This window comes from Amblyomma mixtum, chromosome 10 (assembly GCF_055824585.1).
Source record: "Amblyomma mixtum isolate Tamu chromosome 10, ASM5582458v1, whole genome shotgun sequence".
Taxonomy (NCBI): domain Eukaryota; kingdom Metazoa; phylum Arthropoda; class Arachnida; order Ixodida; family Ixodidae; genus Amblyomma; species Amblyomma mixtum.
In genome coordinates this window covers 157953868-157980290 of record NC_143021.1, presented here as the reverse complement: position 1 = coordinate 157980290, position 26423 = coordinate 157953868, and the positions used below count along the sequence as shown (strand labels likewise).

The 26423-nt window shown below is 47.9% G+C and overlaps 1 protein-coding gene across 1 annotated transcript in view; it reads right to left on the bottom strand.

Annotated features, from left to right (window-relative positions):
• Nucleotides 1-1487: 1487 nt before the first annotated feature.
• The window catches only part of Cda5 (Chitin deacetylase-like 5), a 249832-nt gene continuing 224896 nt past the window's right edge, over nucleotides 1488-26423 (bottom strand). The window contains exons 3-6 of the mRNA XM_089564058.1: nucleotides 21697-22993; nucleotides 19165-19393; nucleotides 11662-11858; nucleotides 1488-8326 (exon numbers count right to left, since the gene is read on the bottom strand). Coding sequence (XP_089420184.1) covers nucleotides 7540-8326; nucleotides 11662-11858; nucleotides 19165-19393; nucleotides 21697-22993 — 2510 coding nt within the window. The 3' untranslated portion in view covers nucleotides 1488-7539. The remainder of the gene's footprint in view (nucleotides 8327-11661; nucleotides 11859-19164; nucleotides 19394-21696; nucleotides 22994-26423) is intronic.

The following is a 26423-nucleotide window of genomic DNA, read 5'->3' as shown; positions in this document are numbered from 1 at the left end:
GCCAAAGGCAACAGCGATTTCTAAACTCTAAAGAGCTGATATGGATTTTACCGTGGGCTACACGCCTCTTAGTCATTAAGGAGCCTAACAGTAATAGTTGAAGGTTAACGGTTCAATATTAGTTAGCCAGCCTGTTATGTTAGCACGTCTTAGCTGTATTCCGATGTAATGCAACTATGATAATGCTCTGCAATAAGTAGAGCTCCTGTAACTAAAAAGGCTTATTATTTAAGATTGTGTAAAATTTAAGGTGAAATACTCCATATGTATTTGCACGTTTCCTTGAAGGGTTATGCCGGTTCTAATTGCTTGATATGACATCCGTGCAAGGTGCTTCAATTGTTATTCTTTTTTGGCTTTTTTTCTTCTTGCTACTTTAACCTTGCTCTAAACTTCCTTTTCAGTGTTATTTTATTTCGTGTCCTATAGTGTCTTAATATGTCAAAGGTGTACATGAAGGTTTCTTTGTTTTGTTGCTGTAACGTTTGAGCTTCCCGGCTGAGTGAAGATAGCCGATGGGAGCTCTCTCAAGCTGCGTGTTGCCTTGAGCATGTATTGTTTGAAACTGAATAAAGAAACAATTATTTTATCATCAACAACAAAAAGAACAAACAGTGATTGCCACCTAACACGTATACGTTCCAATACGCCGAGTTCCAGCATCCACCTACGCAGCTGAGCCATAATCAGGGTGGTGAAAAAGCGGCAAAGGTCTGATCACCAGACCGATGAAATATCTTCGATCAACAATCTGCACCGCTGTGTTTTGTCTTCCTGGCTATAACCTCATTAGAAGTTGTGGATAGAAAGCTGGTCTATGCCGCGTTAATTCTATTTACGATCGTAAACCAGATTACTCAAACACAAGACCCAACATCATCTCAGTGACTATTGCAAACATCTCCCTCTTTCTGCTCCCTTAATCCGTTGTGCATGTCGTGTAGAGTCTCTAAGACGTGTTTTCTGCCAACGTGCGAAATATTCACGAAGCGGCTCAGTTCCGACTGCTGGTGTCGGACCGTGTCTTTCTGCGTGAGGCAGGTTAGGCATAGCAGAACACCTGCGCAGCTGTCAGTGCTTGAAAGCTATTGTAGTTTTGGCAGTAGACTTCGTGATCGCAGAGCGCGACGTTCCAGAGCTACGTTGGGCAAGAAACTAGCAAGGAAGCACGGCTCTAACAACGTTGAAATTCGGGCTTGTTCATACTTGGGAGCAATAGCGCAAACAGGACAAGGGACCAAGAACGAGTAGACACACACAGCGCTACATAGCGCTGTGTGTGTCTACTCGTTCTTGGTCCCTTGTCATGTTTGCGCTATTGCTCCGAAGCACGGCTCCCGTATCGCCGTCTCCCCTCGCTCGTCCGTTGAGTAGCGTCGCACGAGAAGATGCTGAGCTGCCAAAGAGGCGTGACTCCTCCTCCGACATGGCCCATCCTCCGCGGCAGGCTCGTCTGTAGGGCTGTGGACACAGGCGGAGGCAGCAACTGTTGAAGGGCTCATTTATTGGGACAACACGGAGGGGGTACACGGAAGAAACGTCTCTAAAACGGCACAGGCGGCCGGAGGTACAACAACAAGACACGGGGGATCGCTACACAACGGATCAGGTACGGCCGGCCGCACGCCGCACGCGTGTGCGGAAAAGAACTGCGCTCTGCTCTACGTGTGCACTGCCTGGCACATCACCCCCTGGCGGGAAAAGACTGCTTCGCAAGGCGCTAGTGATGGCTGCGTCACGCATCTTGCGAGCCGAGAACTTGGGCAGTTGGTTTTAGGCATGTTCTGCTTGCACGACGCCGTATCAGCGCGTCAAGTTATTGCGGAACCACTGGAGAGGCATTCACCTGCCTGCTTCCTCCTCGCAAGGTGAAGTTCAGCGTTTTCGTGGGATGTGAATGTACGCGAAGAATACGAAATCGGGCTGTTTGGCACAACTTCTTCAGGTGCAGTGGTGCGAAATTACTATTTTATTCCCTTGGCACCTAGACGACGACGCCCAAGCTGCTGGGTATGCATTCTGACCCACTCGCAAAGAAAGCCTATTGCAAAAACTCTCGCTACCGAAATTTTAAAACGGTTATTGCAAGTTACGGCTCCAGATACCTGATGGCAAGGAAGTGGAAGCACCATCTGCGGTGAAGCTAGGCTAATTTTTTGCTTTAAACTAATTTTTTAGCGTCAATCCGTGTTTTGCATAGGAAGCGCTGACCTGCTTAGACTGGTGTTGTCATTACTGGAATTTCATCGGGATATGAGGCTAGCTTGCGTACCCCTTCACCCAGTGTGCTTAGGCTGACCAAGCCACAGCCGAAAAAGAGCGAATAAGAACGAGAGGTACTCCGTTCTGCTAGGAGTGCCGCCTACGCTGTGAGGGCCCTGTGGTAGAAAATGGACGGTATGCTTCCTGCGCTTTCCGACGGACGGCGAATCACCGTGGCCATCATGTATTGGGCGAAGCAGTAAAACGAGACGAGTCGCCAAACTACAAGGTGAGACTGTTTGTTCTGTAGAGCATCTGTTCTCTCTAGAGCATCTGCTACTTGACGCCGAGGTTGATTATCTTCAAAGAGCATTGAACTACGATAACAGGTAGATTCATGGAGCTGTAACGCGTGCTATTGCCTGGTGCCTTTGTAACCTTGTTCTGACTGTGCATGCAACCGTTGGTTTTGTCTATACATTTTGTGCTTTTATTAAATTTTGTCAGTTGTTAGTGAGCACTTGTGTTGTCGTCACTCCACCTCCATCCTTGTCTTCGTGGTGCCACAGCAGTATGCATCTGTTCTCGGCTGACAAAATGCGTGTTGAGACAACAGAAGGAACCGCAGAGCCTACGCTACCCACTGGTCAGTTTGGCTCCGTCGCTTAAGTAAGGCCGCCCATACCACGAATGGGCACTCAGTAGGCCAGTTAGGCTTCGCTTCCGCCCGCGAGGGGGTTCTGTGCAGAGGCAGTTCTTTTCCGCTCGCCCTGTGCGGGGTCGGAGGGGGACACAACGGAGACACACACGCCGCACGGCTACTGGCACGGGGGCGGCGCGCGGCCGACCCGGCACGCGCGACACGTGGGCCCGGAGAAGAGAGAGCAGCAGGAGAAGAGGACGACACTCGGCGCCATCTTGTGCGTCTGCGGACCACTCCTATTGTTGTACTGAAACTGGCTGGCCTTCGGGTCCGTATTGGTAGATTGTACAGATATTGGTCTTCTAATCGAAACAAGCCTCCTGATTTCGATTGGTGGTCCCTATCGGGCCCGCAACTGAAGCACAGCAGGGGCTTCTCGCCTGAGGACAGACGCGGAAGGATGTGCTTTCAGAGTTTGGTACCGGGCACCGAGTAACGCCTTCTCCTCCTGCAGTGCGGAGCTGCGGCTCGCGCTCCTCCGGGCGTGCTATGTACACGCCGAGTGCCTCGTGACGCTCCGCCGTGGCCTCGGCAGATGGTTGAGCTGATTTTGGATGAAACTGGGGACGCTGGCGGCGCATGTCGGCTGCGGCAGAACTGGTCTGCGCTCAAGTGTCTGTCTGCGCTCAAGTGTCTGCGCTCAAGTGTCAGCCGACATACGTCACCTCCGCTTCGCTCATTCGCTGGCCGGCGCCAGCCTCTGCCGCGAACCAATGCAGCGGGGCCACGATGGGTGCCACGAGGCCTCTGATTATTCAACCACAATTCCTAGCGGCGCGCAACAAAACTCACGTGATGTCATATCCTCCACGCAAAGAGCACTGCGCCGGTCCTCCACTCAAAGGTGAAACCGGCTGAGGCTGTGGCGCTTGGTGTGGAGGAGAGACGCGCGCTTTGCGATTCGCGAATACTAGCTGGAATGTCTACAAAGCTCATGGCCATAAATAAACTTTCCTGGGCATAACTTAATGGCGCCTAAAATGCAACAAAATATACATTGAGTAAAACAGAAAAAAAAGAAACTAAAACAAATTCACAATGGCAACGCCAAGGGTTCACAACCGTGAATGAAGGAGCATGCGCGAAGCGCTGACTACGCTTCCAGCCGAGCGGTGCGCCATCGTGTTCGGCCATCGACAAGCCCGGCAAGATGCTCCGGCTGAGGCAGGGCTGAGTTGCAGAGCGAATGCAGCCTTGTATCAAATGTGCCGTGCCAGAAAAAACGCACATGTGTTGCACAAGGACGCCCCTTTGTCAACCACGGAATCAGCCTTTGGATTGGGACTCTGAGCAAAACGGGTTCACACCGCTTCTTCTTACTGGATAGCGGCCGGTTAGCTAGCCCACTCGCCCGAATACAATGCTCTGCAACTTTATCACGGCAGATTTTAAAAATTGTCCCGCCTCAACCGAAGCCTCGTTTGAGCTGAAACAGCGCACAAATATTGCGTATCGAGGTAACTTTTGTATCGTTACAAGTTCGACAGCGATACCAGAAACGTCTGCGACGAGCTCGAGGGAGTGACAGCCGCCAACATCAAGTTTCTCCTGATGGTCAGCGGTGGCGCCATCAAAGGACACGCGCCATACCCAACAATTCTGGACAAAAACATTTTTGAGTGGGAAAGCGTTTATGAACGAATTTTTTTCATATAACGTATGATAACACTATAACAATCAATATGTGCGCAGATCTCCCGACGGCTGTCTTAAATTTTTTTTTCTAATAACGTTTTTAGTATCGTCAAAAGCGTTTCCCACTGGTTTTCTATGCATGTCTTAACAGTTCGGTGCGATCGATGGAAGCACTTTAAAAGAAATACCTTGCTGCATATAAAAAAATGGACAATTATCTTCAATATTTACGTAACAGTTTTACAATTTTTCAATTTAAAAATTTTTTGGCCGAGATTGTTGGACATGACCTTGCGAAGCTCGCCTCGACGCTCTCGCGTTGTGGCGCTTTCCTATGCAGACAGTAGATGGCGATACCGCCGCCCTTCGGCAAGAAACGGACGTTTGTGTCTTCGGTTGCTCGTTCTCGGCGCTGACGATTGCGGGCGTTCATCACGCGCTGCTGAACCAAGTAAGTACCGTTGTCAAATTTGGCATGAGACAAAAGTTACCTCAGTAGGCAAGCTTGGCGCACAGTTTCACAGCAAATGAACCTTTGGTTGAGGCCGCAGATTTCCTCAAAGCTGTTACGATAAAGTTGAGGAGCACTGTATGTCTAGCGAGGATTTCGATTAGTCCGTTATGCGGGTCGTGTTCCGCTGTGGAGCCTAGCTCCCGATCGATGTGGCTAGACGTAGTGACCAAAAGCCGAAATATTCGCAGTGGAACGGAGACGCAGTAGTGGGTCAGCGAATTTCCGATGCGTCCCTTAGCTCCTGCAGGCGGTGCTAGCGTTAGTAGTAGGCTGTTTTATTTCCTTTAGCAACCCTCATTTGTGTTCGCATGGTATGCCTTCAAACAGAGTATTCGGCAGCGTGTTCTGCGCAAGCTTTGCAGGAAAAAATAAATAGTTAAGAACTGGGGTCTTTCGCTTTCCCGAATGCAGAAGAGAAGGTGGAAGTTGGAGAACCACACGACTTCCTCCTCCAACCCATTGCATCGACATGGGGCGTGCCACGACACGTGGAGAAGTGGGCCCGTCGGCTCATCACCGAGGCGCAGAAAAGCGCGTGAATAAACGTGGAATAAGGGCGCAGTAAGCGCCACACAGCGCCGACATATTCAAACATCTATCGGCCAACCCAAGCTCAGTGGTTGTACAACTACGATGGCGTATAACAGCTTCCTCTGCCTCTGACGACTTGCCATCATCCAAAGGGAACAAAATATACGTGTAAATAACCGAGCATCGACTTGTAACAGTGTTAGACGTAAAGTTTGGCCGACTTGTTTTTTACGAGCCCTATCAATGTCTGGAGGCAACTGGCCCACTTGTAGTCTTTGCCACTAAGAAAGAAACAATGACTTCCCGGTACTTTGCATGTTTCTCTCGTCGTTTATCCTGCAATCCGAAAGAAGAGGCGGCCAAAGGAAGCTGGCGGACCTGCTGGGATTCTACAGACATCGAGGGCGCGTCTTGAGGCGCGTGCGAGGAGGTCGTTACAAGTCAGCGCTGCGTGGAGTCTGTCGACCCCTTACCCCAGTTGGCCTAGGAATTTCTGAAAGGCTCGCTGCTACAAGTCTAAAGACGCCGCCAAGACGGTTCGCGATGATCTGCGCAATGACGCGACTGCAGTCCGGTACGGATTTCCTAACGGGCCCGCACAAAGCTTAACGAGGGCGACGTACACGCTTGCTTGCCTCCTGCTCGGCCAAGCGGTGAGCGCGCTTCGCGCTATGCGATGTTGTCGTGGGGAGAACTTAATACTGGCACTGTGTGGCCCGCGCTCGCCTTCACACAGGGCTCCGCATTCGTGGCGGCTGGAGAGTGAGTGAGATTCGACCGCGCGGACCACCGTAGCCGCCAGGTGTTGCGTGGTAAATCTTGGAGGGACGCGAGCAAGTCCGGAAAGTGGCCAATCTTGTATCGCTGCGGAAACGGACCGTGTATTACAGGAGCCCATGGGCTCAAAATGCGCTGTCCTATTACGCGGTTCCCTCAATATGCACAATATTTCATGCGTGATGACGTGCACGTTTGCAGCGTCCCTCGTTGATCCTGACGCTTCATCTGGCGATTCTAATGATCAGGGTCGGGAAGTCGGCGAAATGTGACACGGGTGCTCAGAGTACGGCAGTCACATGCATGCACTTTGGATGAGGCATGCGTGAAGCCAGACGTACTCCTTGGAGAAAAAATGCTATTCTACGTAGAGCAGCAGAGCTGCAATCATGTGCGGCTCATTTGGGAAGAAGATTTGCTCTCCTAACTTGCATTAATCATCATTAGTTTCTCACACAAAAGAAAATTGACACGATCTTTGTAGTGACCGGTATGGCAATACTGAAGGAAGTCCATTCAAACACAGCTTAGCCACCTTTGGACAGTCAGCTTCTCTTATTGCCTTGTCGTAAGTACTAGGGCAGGAGACATCTTAATCGGTGTTTCAAACATTTCTTGCCAAAATCGAGCGAAAATACCTTTACAAAAGAAGTTTAATTTTCATCCTTTGCAAATGTGGTAGAATTCGTTGCCTGTCTCGGTGTTCTAAAAGGTGCTATAAATATGCAGTGTTAACTTGAAGCAACCGGGCAGCACAGAACCTTCTTACTCCTCATAATATCCAGCCTTTCTTGAACGTCTTGCATGTACTGGACTTCTTTTATATTTTGCTACTATTTTAGGCACGGTGCCACATTTCGCCGCTTCGCTAAGGCCGATGCCGCCTGCGAGGCATGCTGACGACGAATTTTCATTCTTTTTTGGTATTCAGACGATCGTGGATTTCTAGCGGTAACGCGCTAAAGTGAATTAGCGCGGCTTGTGCTTACATTTCGAGGACATCAAGCTGCCGCACACACTACACAGTTTTCGCTACGCGTGGTCTGGCGGTCGAAGCATACTCTCCAACCTGCATTGGCTAAACATCCTCTACAATTTTGTGCAAGATTTATCGTCCCCCCTCAAGATCTAATAGCTTCGGTCGCGGGTTACCATGACTAATTCGAAGGGGCGCCCCCTAGCGCCTGGCGCCTTTGCTGCCGAAGCCCGTGTTGCCCACCCAGGGGTAGACGTCGGGGCAGGGCTGGCACGTCTTCATGTAGCGCAGGCCTCCCTGGTAGGGCACGTTGCAGACGGTGGGCCGGTGGCACGGCTCGGGCCGGTCGCCGCGGGGCGCGCACTGCCACGGCTCGAAGGTGCTGATGCGGCTGTTGGGCGTCGGGTTGCGGATCCACTGGATCAGCTGCCAGTTGGTGAGGAGCCACACGTCGCCCTTGGAGAGGATGTGGTCGAGGAAGCGCAGGAAGCCCTTCTTGTGGTGCTGCGTGTTGAACCAGGCCGAGTGGTAGAAGAGGTTGAACGGGGCCCGGTTGCTCTTGTAGTGGCGGTTGAAGTTCTTGAGCAGCATCTTGTAGACGCCCTCGTCGTCGCCCGGGTTGGAGCAGGCGTCGCCCATGGAGCAGCGGCCGCCGCGCAGGTCGACCCACATGACCATGCCCACCTCCCAGACGCCCGGGAAGGACTTGCTCGGGCAGGGGGTGATCATGCACTCGTGGTTGATGGCGTAGTCCAGCGTGTAGGGCCAGAAGGGCGGGTTGTTCTCGAACACGGGCATGGACGAGTCGTAGGTGAAGTTGGCCTCGTGCAACATCTCGAACATCTTGTTGCCGCCGATCTGCAGGAACGGGGCGCGCATGCCACGCACGTCCTCCAGCTTCACGCCGCCGAACAGGTGCAGTATCTCGCGCTGGCCGGCCACCTCCTTGAACCACTGCTGCTTAGAGAACTTCTCGCCGAAGCTGTGCCTGCAGCAGAAAAACCCATGCTCTACTAACGCTGAAGCAAGAGGTGCGAAGAAATCCGCAAAGACATCATCATCATCAGCCTGACTACGCCCATTGCAGGCCAAAGACCTCTCCCATGCCTCTCCAATTAACCCTGTCCTTCGCCACTTGCGGCCACCGCATTCCCGCAAGCTTCTTAATCTCATCCGCCCACCTAACTTTCTGCAGCCACCTGCTACGCTTGCCTTCTCTTGGAATCCAGTGTGTTACCCTTGAGGACCAGCGGTTATCCTGCCTTCGCTTTACATGCCCTGCCCAAGCCCATTTCTTCCTCTTAGTCTTGCTGCACAAGGTTTCATGTCGTCTTGATTCGACGCGCACAAACAGTAAACACGGACAAGAAAAGACACACAGCAAGGCGCTTTGCTGTGTACCTTGTTGTGTGTCTTTTCTTGTCCGTCGTCTCTGCGCGATGGCTCGTAGCAGTGGATCTATACCAACTAGCCCAAGTAGCCGTTCTAACACAGCAAACACACATTTTCGGGCACAATGTCAGAGCACATTGGCCCCGTTATCGTTGGCTAATGCAATGGCGGGCAAGCTGCAGTAACCTATTTTTTATTAGTATTCCGAGTTCTGACGCGTTGAATCAATTTTCTTTCCGTATCAGTTTTCTTTCCATAGCTCGCTGAGCTGCCCTTCAAGTTGAACCCTTTTCGATAGCTTCTGCCCCATAGGTCAGTACCGGTAAGATAAAGCTGCTATATACTTTTCTCATGAAGAACATTGGCAAACGGTCATTCATGATCTGAGAGAACCTGCCAAATGCGCTCCACCACATTATTATCCTTCTAGTTACTTCACTCTCGTGATCCGGATCTCCGGTCACTACCTGCCCTAAGTAGACGTATTCCCTTACAACTTCCAGAACCTCGCTACCAATTGTGAATTGCCATTCCCTTCCGAGACTGTTGAGCATTACTTTGGTTTTCTGCGTATTACTTTTTTAGATCCACAGTGCTGCTTCACCTCTCTAACTCACTGATCATGCTTTGCAGTTCATCTCACGAGTGACTTTGTAAGGAAATGTCATCAGCGAATCGCAGATTACTTCGATATTCTCCATTAACTGTTATCCCCAACTGTTCCTAATCCAGGCCTCAGTATACCTCCTGTTAACAGGCGGTGAATAGCACTGGCGAAATTGTGTCTCCCTGCCTGACGCCTTTCCTTATTGGAATTTTATTGCTGACTTTATGAAGGACTATGGTAGCTGTGCAGCCGTTATAGATATCTTCCAATATTTGCACATAACACTCTTCTACACCCTGATTTCGCAATGCCTGCATGAGTGCGGGTTAATGACATCCTAGTTGAAACCAAGAGGAAGAAGTGGGCTTGAGCAGGGCATGTAATGCGAAGGCAAGATAACCGCTGGTCCTTAAGGGTAACGGAGTGGATTCCAAGAGTAGGCAAACGTAGCAGGGGGCGGCAGAAAGTTAGGTGGGCGGATGAAATTAAGAATATTGCGGAGATACGGTGGCCGCAAGTGGCGAAGGACAGGGTTAATTGAGCAGATGTGGGAGAGGCCTTTGCCCTGCACTGGGCATAGTCACGCTGATGATGATGAGTCTACAAAGGCTATAAACATGTCTTGTGGCGGGAGCAGCGCAGCACGAGACAAAGAACAGAAAGAGGCGGGACAAGACGCTGACTAGATCATGGACCAAGATCATGAACCAGCCAGCCCAAATTTTCACCTTCCTATAAACAGGATTTGGTTATACTCTTGCATTTCTCTATCACCTGATTTATATCTTGTCTGTTGTCGAGTATCTTTTATGAAAGTCTGCCTGATCATTTGGCTGATTGAAATCTAAGGTTGTCCTGACTCTTTATCCATAAGGAAAGCGACGTCACAACTTTAAAAATTTTAGACCGATCAGCCTCTGTCCGTTGCCTATAAGGTATTTACTAAGGTACTCGCTAACAGAATCAGAGCAGCCTATCTGACGCTCAAGACGAACAGCGCGAAATAGACAAGGACTAAAGGAGGATACACACAGACAGGCGCTGACTTGCAACTAAAGGTTTATTGCTCGAAACGTGGAAATAAATGGAACAGGTTCCAAAGAACAAAAAGAAAACATAGGGGTGCTACACATTTGCCCATGCACACAAAAAACCAAAATGATGCAGCAGCATTACTTCCCTGAAGATAGAAATTTTAATTCTTTTGTTGACAACGATAAGGTGTGTATTTTCCTTTAGTCCTTGTCTATTTCGCGCTGTTCTTCTTGAACATGGCGCACCAACTCGTCCAAGCACCACTCCTAACTAGCTGACGCATCTATCAACCAAATGACCAGTATGACTTTCGTAAGGCTGTCCGACTATAGACGATAATCACACGATGAGTCAAGTGAGAACGACTTGCGCAGAATGTAACCAACCCCTATTCATAGCCTTCATAGATTACAAGAAAGCATCTGTCTCAGCCGAAGCCTGAGCAGTCATGCGGGCGTTACGAAACAAGGTCGCAGTGGAGGCGTATGTAAAAGTCCTCGAAATTGCAGGAATGCGGATTAAGAGGGAGTACTGCAGAAAGACAGGCTGAACTGACTGCAGCACAGGGAAACATAGGGAAACGCGCGGGAAAAAAAAAGATCTGTCGTTTGAATGGACTGCGTGCTAACATGATATCTGGAGCATTAAACGATGGGATTCCATCTCCGCTTTGCGATCATTTCTGTAGCACCTATAATATACATTTTGAACTGTTGACCCCTTTTGTATTTCGCCTCACTTCGTGTTTTTTTTTCTGATTACGCACGGCTTGCCTCCTCACGTACATCAGTCCTGAGAAGGGCTGTTAGCTGTAATAAATTAAAACAATATATACATATACTTTATGCCACTATCTAGCATTCACTCTGGACCTTACCACCAACTATCGTCCACAGCAGCCTCCGAGACCACCGCCAAGAGGCTAATATAAAGGAGAATAGGACCGTATTTTTTCAAGTCATCCATTCCCAAAGCTACCAATGACTGGCGCTCCGTAGTACTGTCCTGGCGAGCATATTCAATACAGAATTGTTTAAAAAGACACCCCATTCTGCATCATACTGCACCATACTGCATACTGTCCCATTGTTTATTGCCATATTTTTCGATGAGCATGGCAGTCATTGTCTGTTGAATTTGTTCACCACACAAGATAACATTGCTACTTTATTGCTGTGTTATTTAAAATGCCATATCACATTTTCTCGACGTGAGAACGTGTACTGCGACGGGAATCAAGTAAATAAAGTGCAGACGACAGTCTGGGCGCGTAAGGAAGGAGCACTCACGTGACCGTGTGCGAGGCCATCTCGTGTCCCTTGGAGTAGAGCGTCTGCACCTGTCCGTAGTCGGTCCACTCGTGCGACACGTAGAAGGTGCCGCGGATCGGGCAGCCGTTGGGGTTCTTGCGGCCCGTGTCGAAGATCTCCGTGTAGTGGTCGAAGTTGAGGTCGTTGACTGCGTCGTCGAACGTCAGCAGCACCACCTGCACAGACACACCGGTTGGTTTCGGGCGCACGTGACCAATCTCGCAGCTTCTTCTGCGCGCGACGAACGCAGGCTCGAGCTTCGAGCCCCGTACAAGGCGGTTGAAACTACACCTCTTGGCACCCGCTGCCCCCTCATAGCGTGGGCGGGCGCCACGAAGGTAGTGTCGAAGGACGCCCAAAATGTGATAGTAGCAGATGCCTGGTAGCAGATGTATAGCCTTGCACTCATTAATACCTACCCGGAAAAGTTGTCATTACGAGCGCTACATGCACATTTCCTTACAGCCAACATCACAACATGATTTTCTTGAATGATTGTGTTTTGTGTTTCTTGGAGCCTTTTATTTTTTATTGGTGCTTTGTTTTGCTATAAAATGGCTTCTAATTTCTGCTACCGCTAAAGGTTACGTATTCCAGAATTTTAAAAACTTAAAATTATTAAGCTGAACGTGTTTCAATCTGAGTGTGTTTGAAATTTTTATGTTTAAAACCTTATGTGTTTTAGAATGTGTGTTTCGAATGCATTTCGAACTGCATGTGCTTTCATCTGGAGTGTTTTTGTTTCTGTAAGGTGCTAATTTTAGGTCTGTGAGATGAAGTGTGAAATGGAATCCTGTATAATTTGTACTAGCACTACTGCCGAACTGTACATAGAGGGGGCCGGGCTCTGTCAAGCCGCAGTTATGCGGCTTTTACCCGTTACCCCCTTTTCTCCTTGAGAGAGAAAATAAAGACGATTTGAAGACGATTTGATTTGATTTGGTTACCGCGGCGCAGCGGCATCGAGCGCAACTTTTAAAATGCAAAAACTTTGTATGGCTCATCGGTAACGATACCAAGCGTCGTTGAACGCAATGACTTCGCGAAATGGGGTGTGCGGCAGATTTTTGCGCAAGATTAAGCAGAATATTGTGCGTTTCTTTTAGTCTAGTTATCCTTGTTTGTTTATGTTTGCTTTTTTCAGCCTTATGTTGAGATTATTGTTATTTTTCTACTGCCTACCCCCCCCCCCCCCGTTCTTCCTTATGCAGTACCTTCGCAAAAGGACCTTTGAGAAAATTGTAAATGAAGAATTAAATGAAATAAAATTCTTCGCGAAGAATCCCAGATGAGTTCACCAGGTGAGATGAGGCCAAAGTAAAACAAAATTTCTTCCGAACGCGAGGGAAACGAAACCGAGGACTTTCAGGTTGCGAGTCGCGCATGCAACCCTCGGGCCACAAAAACGCCATTTTTTTTAATGTGCTTTTTCTACACTGAAGTTATGTTCTGCTTACAAGAACTATTTATAAAGCTTTTAGGAAACGCACGAAAGACTTCTAAAAAAAAGGCAGTGCAACAGAGCACTGGAGGTAAGGCTGAGTACGCCACCTAGAGGGAGTACCGGTACTTTTTATAATCTGTCTGTTTGTGCATTCCCCTCAGATGAAGAGTAATGTGGAAGAAATGCTAGAGTGCAACGTCCTGCTTCTTATGAAATCCACGGCCTCCCACCGTAGTGAATTCCCCTCAAACTTGCATCCTTACAAAAAATAGACCCGCCCAGATATACACGTCAAAGAAACAAGTGGACGGTACCTCAGGTTCGCGCAAACTATGGGAGGCAAATGATGCAATTCCTAATTCCTAACACACTTAATTCAACTGAATGGTGGTGTGGGAATGCCGGCTGTAAATAAAATGTTTTTGTGAGAAATTTCTGCAGTCGTACAGAGGATGATAGTTTTTTCTCTTAAATATTCTTTGTGTACATGCTTGTACATCCTGACAGTGTCTACTTATAAGCAGAAAATTTCGCCTCCCTATTTCTATTTATCTCGTAGTGAACATCTTATTTTGCACCCATGTCTATCGCTTAGAACTATTTAGTAGCGTTGTGTTCTAGATGTCTGATTATGATTTCATTTATTGCTCTTCTTGCCTGTCATATTTTGTCATGTTCAATTTAATTTTAATTGGTAAAAAAACCTTACATGTTTCGTCTCTTTTGCGCTCGAAATTGCAGTGCTTATCCAAGTTCACGCTGTGCTTTATTATGTCTGAATTCTGCATGCTCCCTGCTGCCTTGTAATGGGCCCCGGGCCTAGTCAAACTACTCTGAAGTAGCTTTTTGCCCAGTGGCCTTTTTCTCTTCTAGAGAAACAAAGAATATGTGTATGCATGTATGTATGTATGCATACATGTATGTATGTATGTATGTATGTATGTATGTATGTATGTATGTATGTATGTATGTATGTATGTATGTATGTATGTATGTATGTATGTATGTATGTATGTATGTATGTATGTATGTATGTATGCATGCATGCATGCATGTATGTATGTATGTATGTATGTATGCATGTATTCATGTATGCATGCATGTATGTATGTATGTATGTATGTATGTATGTATGTATGTATGTATGTATGTATGTATGTATGTATGTATGTATGTATGTATGTATGTATGTATGTATGTATGTATGCATGCATGTATGTATGCATGTATGTATGTATGTATGTATGTATGTATGTATGTATGTATGTATGTATGCATGTATGCATGTATGTATGTATGTATGTATGTATGCATGTATGTATGTATGTATGCATGTATGCATGTATGTATGTATGCATGCATGCATGCATGTATGTATGCATGTATGCATGTATGTATGTATGCATGCATGCAGGCATGCATGTATGTATGCATGTATGTATGTATGTATGTATGTATGTATGTATGTATGTATGTATGTATGTATGTATGTATGTATGTATGTATGTATGTATGTATGTATGTAAATAAGATGTCGCAACAACTGAACCACAAAACCGCGCTGCTTCTTGGCGAACGAAGGGGCCCTTAGTGTACGCATTGCCTTATGTCTCTATGCTAATGCGTAGGCGTGTTTACAAGGGAAGAGAAAAACAAACAGATAAATCACAAATAAAAGGGAAACTAAACAAACAATGCCTTCGCATCCAGAGCACGCAGGAAGTTTTAAGTGCCCTTCGTAATTTTCCTTCAGGTGCCGAAACGAAGCCTGGCGCGGCGCTTGCAATAAGGAGCTTCGGGTCTGTGTGTTGAAGACAGATCCAACGCTAATTGCCGCGTCGTTTCTACAGATTTCATGGCCTCTTTTGTGCTTCAACCAAAACTTCACCTTTTCCTGCGTGTCCTTATGAGGACACGCGCTTGTTGTTGCTGTTGTTTACCTCGGTAAACATGGCACACACCCACGCAGGGGGATTGGCCAAGGTACAGTGGTGGATGGCAAGGAAGTATTTGTGCGGGAAAAAAAAGGTGTCGGGCGGCGAAGTAGAATAGTGGAATCACTGAAGCGAGAAAAAAAATTACATTAATTGTTCAAAGTTTATATAAAATAAGCAAATTTGAAGTAGCAGAAATAGAATAGAATGCAGAAGTACGGAGAGTTGAGCTAGTTGGTGCATGGCAGGACTGAACAGCGCACACAGGACGAGGACACAGAGAAGAAGCTACAAGACACGAGCACTGACTATCAACTCCATGGTTTATTGAAGTAACATATATATGTACAAAATAACATTCTCACAACCGAGTGTGCATGTTTCGCAGATAAGATCTCTGTCATCAGGTAGCTTCATCCCCGCGAAATCGCATACCTGGACGAAGTTGCCTGATGACAGTGATCTCATCTGCGAAACATGCGCACTTGGTTGTCAGATTGTTATTTTGTACATATATATGTTACTCCAATAAACCATTCAGTTGATCGTCAGCGCTCGTGTCTTGTCGCTTTTTCTCTGTGTCCTCGTACTGTGTCCACTGTTCAGTCCTGCCTAGAATAGAGTGCATTTTTGGACATGTGACAGATTTTTATATACAGTTAACAAGGTAACCGACCAGTTACAGTAACGTAATCATGAAGGTAGCCGCAAACACAACGAGTAATTTTGTGTACGCCTAGAGGTGAAGTCTTGACAGAACAGATGAATTTGTTTCTTGGCTCCCAACAGCTAGAGATGGTGGACTCTGTAAATAGTCTCGGAGTATATTTTTCAAAGCATGTTACCTGGAATGAACATATCGACTACCTCCAATCCCAGTTGTCATCTGCCATTGGTGCCATTGCGCATGTGCGGCGATTTATCCCTGATAAAGTGAAACTTATGCTTTACCATGCTTTAGTGCTATCTCTCGTGCAGTATTGTAGCATGGTGTGGGGCACAACTGGTGCGACCAATTTGCGCAGGCTACATCTGCTGCAAAAAAGAGCCGTGCGTTATATTGCTGATGTACAACATACTTTCTCCACGGAGCCACTTTTTTCAAAGTTTGATATTCTTCCTGTGTTTTGTTTATACAATTATAGGTTGATTGTACGCTAAGCTTTCGTTAAATTTCATATGGATAATGCCATTCGTCTCGCAAGATTACAGGTAAACACAAGTGATCGTCAAACCAGATACAAAGAAATGGGGTCCGTGCCCACCCCTAGGACATCCTACGATGAACAATCTTTATCTTACTCGTTGCCCTCACTGCTAAATTTACTAAACCGAGTGGAGTTTGATCCTACCTGTAACCAAAAGGATATCGTGAAACGCTTTTGCCAACTTGTTTTTTTGCAGGACTAAAATAAGAATTCCATTTTGTTCGCGACAGCTTCTGTTTATACTGTTAATTATTTGCACCGGAATTTTTGTTTGTGTTTCTTTCGTGTTTGCCACTTTCAGTGTGTATTTTTGCATACTCTTTGATACTTGTATATTTTGTAACTTTGATGTATGACTGGCCGTCATCTTGCTGTGTGCTGACTAGTAAGGGGTCGGGACCTCGTCAAGCTCTCCGAGCTTTTATTCCCGGGTTTCTCCTCCTCAAAGGAAATAAAGGTTATTGATTGATTGATTGAATCCCGTGGCGCTCGCACCGAACGAGAGAAGAACTGGTAGAGACACACAGGGGGTCCGAACCTAGAAAGAGGGACACGCACTCGTGTTGTGCACCTCTCCTGCACCTCTCCTCCTCCTGCACCTCTCCTTCTCCTTTGCACAACAACACAATGTGTTGTTGTGCACCTCTCCTTCGTGCACCTCTCCTTGCACCTCTCTCTGTTGACGCTGTGTAGGTCGTTTCAAGTGTCCTTATGAGCCCCATAAAATTCGCCCCTCGAACCACGGGACGTGTGAGTTACACGGCTCGCACACGGGACTGAGACCACTTTCAGCCGGAAAGTGCACAGGGCCTGGAGGAATGCGTCGAGAAGAGCGAAAAATAAATTTCACGAGCGCAGATCCTCCGGACGTTGCATAAAAACACTACGCATATTGGCGACTATTTTTCTGTACGAGAGCCATTTCAAGGTGGTCAGCTTACTGTCACATTGTTATAAAATGCCATTCCATACAACGGTTGAGCACAACAGGGGCGAGGTGTCATAAAGTAGATTACCTGCTTCACCCGTACATAGCAAGCAGCTACTGCAGCGATCTTTGGCACCAGAGCCGATGTGACGCTCAGAATGGAGCACCTGATTTCCAAAGCACGATCCCGTCACGTCACTCGCACTGCTAAGGTAGTGGGTTTTCTTTCTAGGCTGCGCTATTGTTTACCACAATGTGTAAAAAAATTATCTTTCAGTCCCTATTTTCTTGTGTTATAGGCTACTGCTTTTTGGTTTGGGGGACCACCACCTTTTCGAATGTTAGCAAGCTTCATAGATTACAAAAACGAGCCCTTAGAATCATCGTCAACGTTTCTCCAGATGCACCAACAGAAGCGATTTTTCGTAAATTGAATATAATTCCTATCCCACAGCAATACAAACAAACCTTATTAAGGAGCTACAGGACTACAGCCACAAATACAGCTATCTTCTTCAAGGAACTGTACAGGCTTGAACGCAAGTCTCAATTACAGCACGCGTACAAAAAATCATTTCATCATTCCGCAAACCCGAACAAATTACGGACGGCAGAGCATTAGTTACACCTTGTCCCTTCTTCTAAACAAAATTGATTAGTTACAGTGTGCAGATAACGTAATTATTTTTTTACTTCACTGAAAGCGTGCATTTCTGTAAAAATGTTTTCTACACTGCGTGTATATTTTTCCTCTTCGCCGCAATTGTACTTCCCCTTTTCTACAGTCTTTAGTTAAACATTATATGAAAGTGCCATTTCGCCCTGTTGTTTCTGTTAAAAATAGATTTCATTGCATAGTTAACTCTCACGCCGAAGTTACCAAGTTTTTCTACGAGGCGCAGCCCCTCGTAAAGCCTTTAATAGGCTTTTTGGCTGCGCCCTTAGCATCTTTGCGATGTTGAAATAAAGGTTACTTACTTACTGTTAGCCTCTGCGTGCCCAGTTCCTTTCTGCCACGCCAGTGAACCTCTCACAAAACTGATGGACTAGTGCTAGTCTACAGTGTCCCGCTAAAAACATGGACAAAAACTGCAGGCGAAACTGCAGCTACACTTTAAGGGTATGACGTGATAGTGCTAATGGCTTAATGTTCGCCTAAGCGGAACTGGTGATTATGTACTTTACATTGACAGCCGCCTCGGAGTCTTCATCCTATTCCTGATGCTGTGGTGCACCACTGCCACGGCAGGTGGCTGTTTCAAACACAGCCGCCGGCGTGGCTGGCGAGTCCCACGTTGCTCTTGGCGAACAACCTTTCACAACCAAACAATTATTGTACTGCCACCTGCCATGGTGGGCAGGTTATGATGACGCGACCTTGTCTCCCATAGGTTGCTTCTCTGGGGACGTTACGGCCCGCGACGACGCCGGGTTTTCTGGGACAGTTAACGCTACGTCGCTAGTAATAGACACCTTTAGCATACCGTGTACCGTATTACCCGTCGCGGTGGCGCAGTGGTTACGGCACTCGGCTGCTGATCCGAAAGACGCGGGTTCGATCCCGGCCGCGGCGGCCGAATTTCGATGAAGGCGAAATTCCAGAGGCCCGCGGCTGTGCGATGTCAGTGCACGTTAAAGAACCCCAGGTGGGCGAAACTTCCGGAGCTCTTCACTGCGGCGTCCCTCATAGCCTGAGTTGCTTCGGGACGTTAAACCCCAATAAACCAAACCAAACCGTATTTCTGTTAGCGGTACCGGGGTACCGGGAGCCCACGCGCCGGCAATGCACATGCGCAGATCACCTTGACGACGCCAGATGGCACCAGATACCCTGCAGCATCGGGACCAATCAGCGTGTGCTCACCGGCGGCGGGCGGGTTCCCGGTACTTCGGTAACGGTAACACGGTACACGGTATGCTAAAGGTGTCTAATGATGCGTACACGCCTTCCCAGAAGAGAGCGCCCACCTGTGGAGTCTCGAGCGGCGGCAGGTCCCCAGGTATCTCGGGTCCACCGCAGTGGCAGTCGGGAAGGCGGCACTTGCGCGCCTCGCAGCGGCCGGCCGTCTCCAGGGGCGTGGGCGTCGCGTACAGGTTTCGCGGCCGGGCAGGAGGTGAAGCCGGGGTCGGCGGTACCGGCGGCCGCGTAGCAGGACGGCTAAAGCCCTTGGGCGGCGGCCGCCGGGTGGGTGCCGGCCTGCGAAAAGGTCTGGGCTCCGACAAGAGAAACTCATGCGCCACTTGGCTAACACTAACGAGGCGGCCGAAAGAAAAAAAGTTTTTTTTTTCAAGCTCGGAAATACTACAGTGGGATACAACTTAAGTCTGCACTGAAGCTCCGCCTATATTCAGCCTCCGCGCACAGAATTCCTCCACGACAAAAAGTAGTCCGTTTCTTAACCGTTTCTTGTTACCTAAACAAGAAACTTGTTACAACAACAAAAAAATTATGAGCTCTATAATTTTGATACGTGGATTGTTTGATATAGTCAAACATTAAAAAGCTGATTTCTTTGAGTGTTCCGATTGGCCAGCTGAGTTATACAGGACGCCGCGGATCGCGGCCCAGTGTTAGCAACTGCTATTTTTTAAAGTTGTATCCTACGATAGCGCTCACTGTGACGTTGCCCAGGAAGCTCCTATTTGGTCGTAACCAGCAATTCTGGACAAAAGCACTTTGAAACCGCAAATAGTATACGAACTTAATTTTTTCGTATATCGTAATATTTCGCTAAAACAATAAATACACCTCCCATCAGCAGGCTTACATTTTCTCGCTATTAACGCTTTTGCTATGGTCAGAAACGCTCTCCATTGCTTTTATATGGCAGTCTTAACCACTCGATGCGAGCGGTGCAAAAATTTAAAAGAAATATTTTGCTACGCACTGCAAGAATGCACCATTACCTTGAATGTTTCTATATCAGTAGTTTAATACTTTCCAGTATTCAAAATTTTTGTTCGAAAATGCTGGACATGTGCTGCTTTACTGAATGCATAGTACATATCAACCAAATATGTGTGTCACGTATGAATCCTAACGACGCTCAAATACAATGAATAAACAAAATACGTTTATATAGGTATATACCGAGCGTCCAGACTATAACTAAGCAGGATTTTAAACAATGCAGAGTGGTACGCTAATGAAACCAATTGAGTACTGTTGAGAGGTGCATGCACACCTCAGCAGCATTTTTTCGCGCCGTAGAAACTTTATCAGTTAAGGTTGTATGCGGACTTCTTAAATGTTGGCGTCAGGAACAAGGTATTAAGGCGTAATTTGCAGGAAACCATAGAAAACAGCCAGCCAAAACGCTTGTACCAAATTAGCATAAACGTAAACTACCTCTTTTAACCTTCTTGTAAAAGAATGTAGTAAAATAAAAGGAAACTACCACGCAACAGCAGTGCTTCTATGGCGCCCCAAAATACGTATAAGAGAACAAAATGGGCTATTTTTCCACAGCATCGTCCTCGACGAGTGCACTGGGCGAGAGATATGCGCCAGCAACTGTCGCCTGATAGATTACATCCAAAGCTAGTAGATAAGCCTACGTAGATGGTTGAACAACAGACGCCGCCTTTTTCATTTTAATGTAAAAGATTGTTTCACATATTTTTTCTTCCTCCTGACATATAATATTTATCTTTTATTGAAGCACCTGCAGCACCACAAGGGCATTATTGCCGGGGGGGACATTGTACAAAAACATATCCCTGTAAACAAGGTGGTAACAACAAAGCATTTTTTTTCTCACTCACTCATACTCATCCTCGGCAGGCTTCTTTGTCGTGGCATGTATCCTGCACAAGCCCACTTTATTTCTGAGCCAGAAAATTTGGAGTTAGTTTGCGACCCTCTTCCTGCGCTATGCGTCAATGCTGTTTCTGCAGAAATATTTAAAGGCCCTGGTCGCACGTCTGTTTCCGCCGTTCCATCAACACTTTTAACGTGCCGATAAGGAAGCACAAACGGAAACGAAAAACACTTTCACACCTTTCTTTGCCAGACAAACATTCGTCCATATTGTACAAAGCTTCAACCTAGGACCACCCTGAGAGCAAGGCCAGTCAACTTAGCTAGTCAGTACGGCTAGGAGTCAGAAAAGTGAAGCATTTTCTCAAAGCCGGAACAATTCAAGCAAAAAACTCTGTTTCAACCTAGGACCACCCTGAGAGCAAGTCCAGTCAACTTAGCAAGTCAGTACGGCTAGGAGTCAGAAGAGTGAAGCATGTTCTCAAAGCCGGAACAATTCCAGCGAAAAACTCTGTTTCCGTCGCTCGTTCTGTTCCAAGCCACCGAGTGGGCCATGCTTATATGAAGCCCCATAGCTTTTCTTTCTACCCGTTCGACAGCGATAGACTGCACGCCTTTGCTGATTATGCCTTCATTCGGGGAATGTTCTGCTACGCATATAATGATGCACCAAGCTACAAACTTATAGCCGGGTACGCGCATTCCCGTGTATTCGGGCCGTGAGATGCGCAAACGTATACCTCGGGGTCGTCGTGGTGGTGGTGGTGGTGGTGGTAGTGGTGGTCGTGGTCCTGTACTTGACTCGCCTCGTGGGCCGGGGGGTCGTGGTGGTCGGGTAGGGCTCCTCTTCGTCCGGATACGCGTACTCCGACTGCAGCGAGTAGTTGTGGTCGTAGTCCTGGTAGGACGGGTACGTGGGCACCCTAGTGGGTGCCTGCGTAGCCCTCTGCGTGGCCGAGTTCTCGTAGGCGTACGTCTGCGTCACCGGCAGCGGGGCCCTCTGCACCGTGACGTGCGACGGCGGCGGTATCTGGGACACCAGCGTCTGCTGCTGCTGCTGCGTCCTGGGGTAGAAGCGGGCGTCCCTGTTCCGGCCCCGGCTGGACGGCCGCACGCTCGAGTCGCTCAGCACCCGCTGCACGTCCGGCTGGGCGCCCGGCAGCTGCTGGCGCTGCTGGTCCTGCAGGAAGGCTCGGAACTCGTTCTCGTCGTCGTTGTAGCTACTCGCTCCACTCGAGTACTGGTATCTGCTCTGGTCTCGCGGGTACGTCACCAGTACGACATCCTTGCGGCCGTCCGCGGCGCCCAGGGAAGGCGCGCGAGCGCTGTTCCCACCGTAGACGGAGGGGATCACGACTTCGTCGTCCAGATGGGGATTGGGGGCGGCCAGGATGGCCGTCTGGTCCCTCTTGAAGACCTGGTCTGATTCCTTGTCCTTCTGGTCGCCAGTGTTTCGGTAGAGGGGCTTCACAAAGACGCTCAGCGAGTCCGGCTGCTTTTGTGCTGGCTGCTTGTCGGGGATGAACTTGTCCGGGCGTCCGCCGTCCGATCCGAGGATCTTGCCATCGGAATTCACCAGCTGTGGCACTGCTTCGTCGTACTGTGGCTGCTGCGGGTCGTAGCTGTTGGACTGGGGCGTCTTGGGCGACACGTTCTTGCGAGGCTCTTCGAGGCCCGGCGAGACGGTGTCGTGCTCTTCCGGCGCCTCGGTCGAGCCGCTGTCGTCGTCCACCTCCTCGCTCTCCTCCTCTTCTTCCGAGTTCTTACTGTCGTCTTCGTCGTAGAGCGTCTGGTACTCGGGCGCCGCCGTCGGCTGTCGTCGCGTGGCCGGTGGCGGAGCCGGCGTCGTGGTCGTCCTCAGCGTGGTCGTGGTCGTACGCAGCGTGGTTGTGGTGGGGCGGCCTCGGAACCGGGTCGGCCTGGTCGTTTCGGACGTCTGGCGACCCCCGGAAGACTTGCGTGTGCCACTGCGGCGCTGGCTTCCGCTGAACGTCTCTTCTTTCCTGGCCGGTGCTTGCGTCGTCGCCTTGCGGGACGCTGTTGCGGAAAATGGGACATAGGAAAGTGAACAACCGATTAACGAGAGTCTTGGAAAGAATCCTTCTTGCATTCCTCACCTTAGAGAAGAACCAAAGCAAACACAGTCGGATATTTAAAAGCCCGTGTCCGCCTAACCTGGGCCAAGCACGGAATATTAATCATTGGCATCCTAACTACGTCCCACGCAGGACAAAGGCCTTTCCCATCCTTTAATTAGTTCCCCCTGTGTCCCCATACCACCGCACACCCGCAAACGTCCAAGTCTTATCGGCCCCTTGATTCTCTGCTGCACCCTGCTAAGCTTGCCTTCTCTTGGAATCCCGTCTGCTAACCTTAGGGGCCATCGTATATCATGCATTAGCGTTACAAGTCCAGCCCATGACCTTTTCTACATCCGAATTGCGTCTAGGATATCGTTAACTGGCATTTGTTCCCTGACCCGCTCTGCTGCCTTCCCATCTCTTAACGCTACACCTGACATTGTTCTTTCCATAGCTGGCTGCACGGCCCTCAGTTTAGGTTCATTACTCTGTTCGTTAGGCTCCACGCCTCTATAGGGTAGGTGAGCTCCATTAATATGCTCTCATTATATACTTTCTTCTTGTGAGGGATGCTGGTGGACTGCTACTCATCTCATGAGAATTCCTGCAAAATGTTTCCCACCCTAGTCTTATTCGTCTGGTTATTTTACCTTCGTGGTCAGAATCTGCGGTCAGTATACCCGCCCCAAGTACATGCGTTCCATTACCACTTCCTATGCTCCGCTGCTTATCTTTAACTGTTGTTACCTTCCAAGGATGTTGAACATTACTGTCACTCTCTGCATAATTACTTTTAGACCCACCGTTATGCTTTGCCTGTCTAGGTTCTCAATCTTGCACCGCTTCCTTGAATCCGTCCCCTGAGTTGCTTGCCAAGGCGATGTCATCGGCGAATCGAAATTTACTGCGTTATTATTCCTTAACTTTTATGCCTTACTGGTCCTAATCCACGTTATTGAGAAGGCAGGAAGATGGGATTCCTGGTAACACAAAAACAAAATGAACATTGGTCAAGGGCGAGTTTCAGTTCCATTAGCAACGTTTTGACAAGATTCCCAGACGAAGATAGGTTCTCAAGTTCTCTCGCCGAAACATTGGCTAGCGGGCTGAGGCTCCACCTCGGCCTTTGATAGTTTTTTATGCGCTGTCTTCTCAAAGAAGTTCCCTAAATACACCCTCTAAACACACGGTGAATAGTTCTTAGAAAGATTTATTTATGCACAGTAAAAAGGGCACTGTGAATTTTACACTAATAAATCCGTGAAAAGGACTATGGACATTGTTCGCAGCTGCAGTTGATCCTCGAAAACTAAATATCAAGAAGGGAGTTCTCAGCTACAACCGCGAAAGACAGAAGCCAAGGCTGTGACGTTAATGCGTGAAGTGAAGCTTGGCAAGCTACAGAGGGAGAACACCATAACAAGCACCCGTTTGAGATGAGTCCTAGTCAAAATCTTGTCACACAGAGCTAACGCTCAGAAACTGCAGGCTTTCAGCGGTCGATGCTTAGTTGTGTGTCCGAAAGAACTTGCCTAAGGAACTGGTGAACCGTTGTTCAGGTAAAAAAGAACAAACAAGAAATAAACGAACGAAAGTCCTTCCATGTGTACGCAAACACTCTCGGAATGTAACTTTTGCCTCGACGTTGTTTTCATGGCTCCTTGCAAACTGTCTAGTTTGTGCACTGTGTCGAACGGGCACGCCCCGGCCGAAAAGAAACTTTGCGACATCAAGTACTCCACCAAGTATGTCTCCTCTACTGTGGTTGTATCACTCCCTTTGTTACGGTCTTGTGCATATAGGACATATAAAGCGCTGTCTAGAGGACAGGCTGAGGGAACATGCAGCGTATTTGGATCCACTTATGGTGCGAACTTGTTTTTCATTGCAGATCCTTCAGCAAGACATGGTCCGACACATGTGTGAATATAACATCTGATAACATCTGATAAAAAAAAAAGTTGGGTTTTCTTAGCCAGCCGCTGTCTTTGGATTTCTCGGTATCGGTGATTAATCTGTTTGCCTTTTTTACTTTTACATTTCTTTCTTTGCTTTGATCAGCGATGCAGCCTCCTAGGTTTCGTTTCGCGAAATTATCGCTGTCAGTTTGTTTCAACCAGTTTTACTTTTACATTTCTTTCTTTGCTTTGATCAGCGATGCAGCCTCCTAGGTTTCGTTTTGCGAAATTATCGCTGTCAGTTTGTTTCGACCAGTTGCGCAGATTTTGCTTCTTTTTGCATGCATTTTGTTTTGAGTTCTTTGGGCTACGCATATTTGTTTCTTGGGTCAAAGGCGCTTTCCGTTCCGCATCTTCCCATCACCTCCTTTCCTTTGGGAAGTAAAGTTTTCTACTGCTACTGCTACTACTACCACTACTGGATACAAGATTGCGCTTCATCTGTATGCTGTTCTCAGTCTTGTTTGTATTGCGGAAAAAACTGTTTTCAATAATGTTTGACCAACTGATCCAACAGTCCGCAGTACTGCACTCTATCCTGGGGCAACATGTTCCTCACGACGCTTCCCTCCTCTTAAATGCTTAGCATCTGTGGTGCCTGCCTTCGGAAGTCTCCATATGAGGAACTGCCACGATCCCCTCGTACTTTATACTCGTCATGAAACAACTGCGTTACTTGAGGATTGACCTTCACATACGCCTCCTGGAGTGACCACACCCCAGCGCAGCATCGATGACAGTGCACGGAATTTTTTTGTATCTAGAGTCCGACAGCAATCGCAGAAGCCTCAGGCCACGTGGCCTGCAGTGGGCATCTTTGGCAACGATTTCTTTCGCTCCAGCCTAGAGCAGAGTTCAGCCCTAACGATATTTGTGATAAAAAAGGCAGCAAAGTACCACAAAAAGGCGGGAACAATGCTCTGACGGACACATCATTTCTTTATTTATATTTCCTCTGAATGAAAGACGGTAAAAGAAGCCGTTAATGAATGTACTTCAGTGCAGAGGGAAACAATTGCTTTAGAACTTGAAGCAACTACTAAAAAGCAGAAAGCGTTATCAGTTTATTGCTACCTTAATGCGACTTTGAAGAAGACATGACATGGTTATTTGGCACACTGTAGTAATGTACTGCACTCCTCACTGGCATTGCACTCTGATTCTGAAGTACTAAATCCAAATTTGTAATTTATCCGCTCAGTTATTTATTTTCTTTATTTATCCTTTGAGACACAGACCTGTTCCAGGTGCTGCACCAAAAGGCAGTATTCTTCCCTGAAAAAGGCCGCCTCAGCTCACAAAGCAAGCGTACACCCTGTTGCAAAACAGATACTTCAGAATGTAGTGTTTGCACGAAATCGGAGGTCACGAAGGCGCAGCTCAAAACCTCGTATGCCTAGACCTGCAAAACCGAACCATCTGAATGGT